This window comes from Pseudopipra pipra, chromosome 27, assembly GCF_036250125.1.
Source record: "Pseudopipra pipra isolate bDixPip1 chromosome 27, bDixPip1.hap1, whole genome shotgun sequence".
Classification (NCBI taxonomy): domain Eukaryota; kingdom Metazoa; phylum Chordata; class Aves; order Passeriformes; family Pipridae; genus Pseudopipra; species Pseudopipra pipra.
The window spans coordinates 616,533-624,741 of record NC_087575.1 but is presented as its reverse complement, the minus strand read 5'-3'; the positions used below and the strand labels follow the sequence as shown (position 1 = coordinate 624,741).

General features: G+C 54.8%; 1 protein-coding gene across 2 annotated transcripts; it reads right to left on the bottom strand.

The window, feature by feature from the left end:
- Positions 1 to 8,209, bottom strand: LOC135403436 (acidic leucine-rich nuclear phosphoprotein 32 family member B). Of its 2 annotated transcripts, none has more exons than XM_064637492.1 (7): positions 8,049 to 8,209; positions 5,460 to 5,609; positions 4,893 to 5,015; positions 3,734 to 3,932; positions 3,311 to 3,429; positions 2,905 to 2,959; positions 1 to 1,745 (listed from the first exon to the last, which is right to left on the bottom strand). In XM_064637492.1, the coding sequence occupies exons 1-7, from the start codon at positions 8,100 to 8,102 to the stop codon at positions 1,657 to 1,659; spliced, it is 789 nt and encodes a 262-aa protein (XP_064493562.1). In that variant the 5' UTR covers positions 8,103 to 8,209; the 3' UTR covers positions 1 to 1,656. The 2 variants fall into 2 exon arrangements, with proteins under 2 accessions (XP_064493562.1, XP_064493561.1); XM_064637491.1 differs by having other exon boundaries at positions 3,311 to 3,432; positions 8,049 to 8,208.

Genomic DNA, 8,209 nt, shown 5'->3' with positions numbered 1-8,209 from the left:
GATTTTTAAAAACTGAAGTCTTTATTAAAGTTTTATCCAAATTTTGTAACAAAAGATACAAAAGGGCTGGAGATCCTTATTTCTGGGACTAGTCTGACCAATCAAAACCTGACAGTTACTAGGCTAATATAAAATCCATACAATCTGCTAAAAATGCAGGGAAAAAAAAATTAGAACTGCTGCTCTGACGTTTCTTTTTTTAAAAATTCCTTAAAACATTTATAAGTTACTCAGTTTGCATTTTACAGGATTAGTTCTTCTCCGAATGGTTACAGCGACTGTACAATGCAAGAGACAACAGCGAGAACAAAGAGCAATGGGATGTGCTGCAACACACACCACTCCTCTGAGGGAAGAAGGGCTGGAGTCTCGGGATGGCCCGGAGCACCCACCGGGAATGCCACAAAGTGCCAGTGCATGTCTGCACCCGCGGGAGCCCCGACAGCAGGACAGCAGTGACCCCCACCCCCCCAGCACCCAGCAGGGACCCCCCTGGGTGCCAAAGAGCCAGTTCTCCCAAGGGATGTGCTGGCTGGACACCTCCAGGAACAGGGAAGGTGGGAATGGGGTTGGGAATGCTCCTGGCTGGATCCCCCAAATCCTCCTTCCAGCGCCCATGGGGTGAAGGGACACAGGCCCCACTGAGGGGAGAGCTGGAATTCTGCTCCGTGCTGGGAAGGGAGGAGGAGGATGCAATGCCAGGCTGTCCAGAGCTGGCACTGGCTGGCAGAAGGACCCTGAGAATTCACAGGCTAACACGGTCTCCGGGGAACGCCGAGTTAGGAGCATCACAGTGATAGTGGCTGTTCTGTACAGTGAAAAATGGAGTCTGATGGAAGTGCAGTATCCCTTCACCTGGATTTCCTATCCCTTCCCAAAGGCTGCCCTGGAGGAGCCTCACCACGGCAAAGGCAAAAACCTGACCCACCTGGTATATATTAGGTGGCCACTGGGAAAAATATTCCAGTTTATCAAATAAAATAGGAAAGCAAGTGCAGGGCTACTGCAAGGTGCATGGTCAGAGGTACCAGGTCATGCAAGCAGCCCCCCCTCCCCTCCCCAAAACCCCACATCCCCAGCACTAAAGCATCTTCAAGCATGTCCAGAGATCACATCACCATGATTTCAGATCAGACACCCTCAGGGATCATTTTCACTTCGAGTCCACGGAGATGAACCAGATTCTCCACCCAAGGTGGCTCAAGAGTCTTCAGAGAGCTGGTCTGAGGGATGGCAAAGACCTTCAGTGCTGGCTGGGTATGAGCTGGAGCTCTGGATCCAGTGTGGCACAGCTGATTTGGGACACAAAGATACCCTAAGGAGGAGATTTTTTTCTCTTTTTTTTTTTCTTTTGGATTTTTTGTTCTTTTTTTTTTTTTTTTGTTTTTTTTTTTGCAAGCTGCTGCACAAACCACCGAACGGAGAAAAGCCTTTGGTCATGAGATAACTTGTGAGAAAAAGTGAGCCTTGTATGGAAGATTCCCCTGAATGCCTACAGTATTCTAAATCTTAAAAAAATATATTGTGGACGCTGCAGCCATACAAAGGGGGGAGGAGGAGGAGTGGGAGATGGGGATTTACAGTCTCACATAGACACAACGGGGAGGTTTAAGACAAGCACAGTCAGAGTCTGTAAAACTGATTGGCTCGCTGGGCTCAGTCATCCTCATCGTCCTCTTCGTCCTCTGGGTCTTCCTCTCCTTCATCCTCTAGACTTCGTTTTCTCTTCTGCCCACACGGATGGTCTGCAAAGAGAGGCCAAGGGTGAATTTCTGCCCAGCCCTGGGGAACAGCAGCTGAGCTGTGGCCTCACAAGGCACATCTGGGAGCAAAACCAGCACCATTCCAGAGCAGAGATCCACCCTACCCTGCTCCTCGTGGCACATGGAAAAGCCTGGGATAGCAGCAGACATGAACTACTTTCTGTGCCCTCTGAGCATCCCATATTTCAACAGCTGCTGGAAAAGGGGTTATTTTTGTTGAGGACCCTCAAAAACACAGCATCTGTAGAATTCAGTCATTTCTAACCAAGTTCACATGCCCTGTGCTGGACACTGGTGGGGCCCCAAATCCTGGGGACAGTTCTGGGCCCCTCAGGACAAGGACATGGAGGGGCTGGAGCGTGTCCAGGGAAGGGAATGGAGCTGGGGAAGGGGCTGGAGCAGCAGGAGCAGCTGAGGGAGCTGGGGGGGCTCATCCTGGAGAAAAGGAGGCTCAGGGGGGACCTTCTGGCTCTGCAACTCCCTGACAGGAGGAGGGAGCTGGAGGGGGTCAGGCTCTGCTGCCAGGGAACAAGGGACAGGAGGAAAGGGAACAGACTCAAGTTGTGCCAGAGGAGGTTTAGGTTGGATATTAGTGAAAATTCCTTCACGGGAAGGGTGGTCAGACACTGGCACAGGCTGCCCAGGGCAGTGGTGGAGTCGTCATCCCTGGAAGTGTTCAAAAACATGTGGATGTGGCACTTAGGGACATGGTTTAGAGGTGAACACGGTGGTGTTGGTCTTGATATTAAGGGATTTCCCAACCGTAACATTCCATGAGTCATCCAAGATCGTTTGAATTCACACCAGCCACAACATTCTATCAACATTCATTTGGGTGTTTATATTTGTTAAAACCAGAGGAGTCTGGACCCAAGAAGCTCAGGTCTGCAGCTGAACTGGTTTTCTAGGCAATCTGCCTCAAATATTTGGCAGAATTACCCAGAATGGTTGGAATTAGGAGGTACTGAAATCTGTTTTCCGTCCCCTTTGTGACCCTTGGTGATGACACTACTCAACATCAGCTTGGGCAGAAAAGTTGCAGCAACAACAGCCCTGTACTGAGGCTTGGGGAGCTCTAAAAACACCAAATATTTGTTGAGGCAGCTTTGGTAAGAAATTGGTTTGTTAGGATTCAACTCACCATCTTCAGCTTCATCCTCTTCATCCTCCTCACCATCTTCCTCCTCATCTTCCTCCTGGAGTTAAAACAAGGCATTTTGTTGCAAGAACCACAACTCCCTGAGCTGTAACTCCACAGCAATCTCTGCTCCCACCCCACTGAAGCCTCAAGGTGCTAGGGAGAAGCTGTTGGTTCCCAAATAGCTCCTCAATCCCTACGGATGGGGCTGCATGGCTTCATCACTTGGGGCCATGGGAAGTACCAGGACAAGCCTGAACTGGAAAACTCTGTGGACCATGAGTCAAAAGGTACATGGAAAAAGTCAGAGGGGATGGCAAGCTCCTCAGATCTGCCCTCAAAGTGACACCTGGGTCACCAGACAAGGGATAAATGTGTGACCAAACAGCCCAGTGACAGAAAGCCTCACCTCATCATCTACTCCATCCTCCTCCTCTTCACCTTCCAGGTCATCATCTTCATCTTCTTCATCATCAATGACTTCTTCATCCAAATCATCTTCCTCTTCATCATCGTCCTCTTCCTCACCTTCTACCAAAAGGAGAGGGAGGGAAGCGTTCCAGTTCCCAAGTCCTCACCATCCCCAGACACTCTGCTCACCCCTCAGTGCTGTGTGAGCAGCAGGCAGGGATCACACAGGATGAGGAGGGAGAACAACACCCCTGTCACCTCCCAGAAAATCCCATTCCCTCCCCAGCTTTCTGGAGGAGGGAATGTGGGTACCCAGACAGCCCCTATTCAGTGCTAATCAGTTATGGGGCAACGTGCTCACGCAGAAGCAGAAAGGGGGTTGTTCCCCAGCAAGAAAACCAAGAGGAGAGAAAATCCTCACCTTCCCCATTCTCATACTCATCTTCCAGTGCATCCCCATCTGCTTCAGGGTCTGAGTCAGGGGCTTCCTGCTCGTCAGCATCAAAGCCATCCAGGTAGGTGAGCTGGGGCAGGAGGGCGAACACGCTCTCCCGGTAGTTGATGAGCATCGTCACCTCGCAGTTGAAGAGGTCCAGACTGTGGAGGTTGGGCAGCTTTTTCTGCAAAAATCAATGCATTAACATTATTTACAACACTGTTTGGAGATCAGGCAGCCATGGGAGGACAGTGGCTCTGCCCCATGTGCTCCTCAGATACAGGGAAGTCACTGCTCTTGCTATTTGTGGACACAGAAAATTTCTTTCCAGCTCCTCTATTTCCCTTCCTTGGAGCCAACTCTGAAACCATCTGCAAATCTTTCTTTCTTCTGAACAGGCACGGAAAGCCAAGGAATCACTGAGCTGGACTCATCCTGCCCAAAATATCATGCAAAATACGCAAGAGCAGAGCACAAGGAGAGCTGCAGCCTGAGTGCCCTCAGCACAGCCCAGCTCAGGCCATCCCAGGCACCAGGTCAAGGAAAGTAGGAGCAAAACAGTGCCAAATTCCTTCTGGAGAGGATGGATGGACCAAACAGCCAATGAGGCAAATGCCCCAAACCAGATCTTTCACGTATCCCTTAGGATCACATGACAGGAGCCTTCTTGGGGCAGTTCCGATGGAATCTCAGAGGTCTTTTCCAACCTAACTGACTGTGATTCTGTGACTGGGAGCCCCTGCAATGCCGTGGCAGCAGGAGGGTCCCAGCCCAGCAGAATCTTTAGGCTGATGTGACAGATGCCCTGACTGGTGTCCAAGTACCTCATTCCATGACACCCCAGGTGCCACCTACCTCCAACTGCCTCCGACCCTCTCCCGGTCCTCTCCCAGATGGACACTGAGCATCCACAGTTTTACTCATCCAGCCCAATTTCACGCTTCTTTTAGCAACTGGCTGCTGGTTTTCCAGACTGAGGAGCCATTAACTATTAGCCCAGCCTCAAACTGGGCTCAAATCTGTTCCCATCAGAACCACGAAGTGCTGTTGGAACAGTTACCAAGACATTGGATTCCTGCTGCACAGACCCAATTCCCCAAAGGAAACGTCATCCATGAGATTCCAGCCTGGAATCTTCACTCACCAAGGGCTCCAGCGTATTGATGTCTTTGATCTTGTTGCCACTGAGATTCAAGTGTGTCAGGTTGGGAGTTTTCTCTGCTAGAACTTCAAGGCCACCAGAAATCCTGTTATCACTCAGCTCCAGCTGCCAGGGGGGAACATCACATGGTCACCGAGTGTTTCAGCTCGTGATGTGGGGAAGAACATTGCCCTAAGAACTGGGCCACAATGAGCACCCAAATTCCAGACCCTGTCACAGAGCAGCAGGTCAAGTTTTCCCTTGAAACCCGTTTCCTGCAGTGACACAGCACTGCCAGCCACCTCCATGCTCGTAGGTGCCCCAAAATCCAAAATATTTATGTTATGAAGCCTCTGACAGCAGCACAACAGCAAAAGGAAGAGAAGGAAGACACTCAACATCTAAAGAGCTCAGAAGCATCTTGTGCACTCAAATCTGACCCCTCTCACTTGCTCAAAGAGGAAAAAAGCAAAATTAAATGGCCTTTTCTTGGTGAATACAGGAAAAACAAGTGCCACCAGAAGTCTCAGGGCAAGGACTGGTGGAGATGGGACCACAGGCCTGACTCACCTTCCGGAGCTTGTTGAGTTTGGGGAGGTTGGACACAGACAGCAGGTTGATGTTAATCATGCTGAGGAACTCCAGGTTCTCAAAGTCCGAGGAGAGACCAACCACCTTCCCGTCCTCCGAGCGACAGTTATCCAAGACCAGCTCCTTCACCTGCAAACAGAGACACCTCCAGTGTTACCTCACCTGCCAAAGTGTCACCTGGGGTCTGTCAGGTGACATCAAGGCTGTGCCTGAAGTTCCTCCTCGCTCAGATCAAAGGACACACGAGATCTTGGAGCCAAAGAACTGCAGTGAGGGCACAAGCTGAGAATCCCTCATCGTGGTGGGAGCTTCATCCTTTAATCACGAGCCACCAACACACGACAGCAGACCCACCAAGGTTCCCCTTGTCCATGAAGCAGCACTCAGGGTGGGACCATGAGTTCACATCAAAACACTCCATGCAGAAGCATCAATAAGCTTTCAGAGTCACGCTCCAGGCTTCACTAACAAGAGGCCAAACAAGGTCATCTGGTTTTGTCCCCTTCCGTGTTCTCCCCCACACCACTGAGGTGCTGGAAAACCTGCCCCTGGAGGATCTGCTTCCCTGTGACAGTGTCCACATGAGGTGACAGGTTCCAACCTCAGGCTCCTGCTGCAGGGCCACTGATGGCATCTAATGCTGTGCCCAGCACGGATCACACACAGAAACCATCGTTACCCAGGAACTCTGCACAAAAATCAACCTGTTTGGGCCACCAGGACCTTAAAGCACCAGCACAGAACTGCTCCCCTCTAAACATCTGGGGGTAAAACATCCCTGGCACCCCTTTCCCCCCCAAAGTGTGGGAGAGTGGGCTCCAGCCCAAGCTCTCACAAGCCACTTCCAAAACCTGCTTTTACCCCACACATTCTTCACAGCAAGATGCAAAAATGAGCCTTGGCCAGAAGGCTCATGGCGCTTTCCAAATTCCTCCTTCACAGTGCTCCCATTTTACCTCCCCTGCTCACACCAGCCAACTATTAGGGAGTCATTTTAAATTCACTTTCCCTTCCTGGAGGCAGTTTGGGGGCTGCTGTGCCATCTTTGCCACAGGCACAGCATAAGCTCTGAACCAATTAATGCTTCAAACTCCCCAGGTGGCATCAGCTGGTCAGGGTTTGGAGTTGAGGCTCAGCCAGGAGTTTTGTAGCCGAGCATGTTTTGCTCCCAACGCCCTGGAAGTCTCCAACTGAACCAAGACTGTCTCCGTGGTGGGTGTAAAGGCGGTCAAGGCCAGACCTGGGTGGCTGTTGTGTGGGCACAGAGGTGATCCTAAACATAATGAGGTTATCATGGAATGGTTTGGGTTGGAAGGGAACTTAAAGCTCATCCAGTCCCACCCCCTGCCATGGGCAGGGACGCCTCCCACTAGCCCAGGTTGCTCCAAGCCCCGTCCAACCTGGCCTTGGACACTTCCAGGGCTGGGGCAGCCACAGCTTCTCTGGGCACCCTGTGCCAGGGCCTCAGTGAAACTCACGTGGCGAAGACCAGGTTTAACCCAGGCCGGGCCCTGTCCTGATGGCCCAGGACGAGCCGCAGCAGGACAGGGCAGCGGGGAGGGCTTTGCTCCCGGGACACCTCGCTCTGACCCCGCTGGCTCTGCAATTCCCGGCTCACACCACCGGGACCAGCCGCCCGCAGCTCCTCTCGCTCAGCCCTTCCCGTCCCGCAAATCCCTTCTCCATCCACGAAGCCGCTCTAATCCCCACGCAAAGCTCCGCTCAAGGCCCCATTTCCTTCGTGTGCTCGGGGCTTTCGGAGCTGCCACGACACCCGAGTGTTCCGGGGCGAGACGGGACGGGCACGGCCCAGAGGGGCGGCCCGGGAAGATCCAGGGAAGGGCAGATCCAGGGAAAGGGCAGATCCAAGGAAGGGGAGGCCCGGGATTTGGAAAATCCAGGCGAAGGGGCGGCCCGGGAATCGGAAGATCCAGGGAAGAGGCAGCCTGGGCATGGGAAGACCAAGCGAAGAGGCGGCCCGGGAACGGAAAGATCACGGGAAGAGACGATCCAGGGGGAGGGAATATCCAGGGCAAGGCAAGACCCGGGGGAAGGGAAGGCCCGGCCATAGGGCGGCCCCGCAGCGCCAGGCCCGGTCCGGGGCGGCCGCGCCGGCACTTTGAGGCTCATCCCCGGCAGCCCCTCCAGCCGTTCCCCGGGCAGGGGGATCCCGCGGGGCGCCGATCCCGGCGCGGGATCGAACATGGCCGAGCGCCGCCATGGCCGCGCGGTGCCTGCCCAGCCCCGGCGCGGCCGCTCCGCCGCGGCGGGCCCCGGCCCTGCCCTGCCCCGCTCCCCCGCCGTCCCCCCGCACCCCGGGCGCGGGCCGGGCCGTGCGGGGCCGGGCGGGTCCCGGGGCCGCGCGGGGCCGGCTGCGGGCGGGCCCCGCCGCGCACGTGCGCGCCGCCATGGCGGGGCCGGGGCACGGCCGGGAGCGCTCCCGCCGCCGCGCCCCGCGCCCCCCGCCCCAAAAAACACCCGCCGGCAGCCCCGCGGGCCGCGCCGCTCCTCCCCACCGCCCCCACCCGCAGCACGTGGCGCCCAGTCCCCGCCGCGCGGTCCCCGTACCTCGCCCGGCTTCTTGTTGCGCAGCTCCAGCGTCAAGCGCTTCTCCATCTCCATGCTCCCCGCGCAGAGCCGCGCTCCGCTCCCGCCGCTGCCGCTGCCGGTGGTGCCGCCGCTCCGGTCCCGGTGCCGCTCCCGCCCCCGCCCGGCGCAGGAAGAGGCGC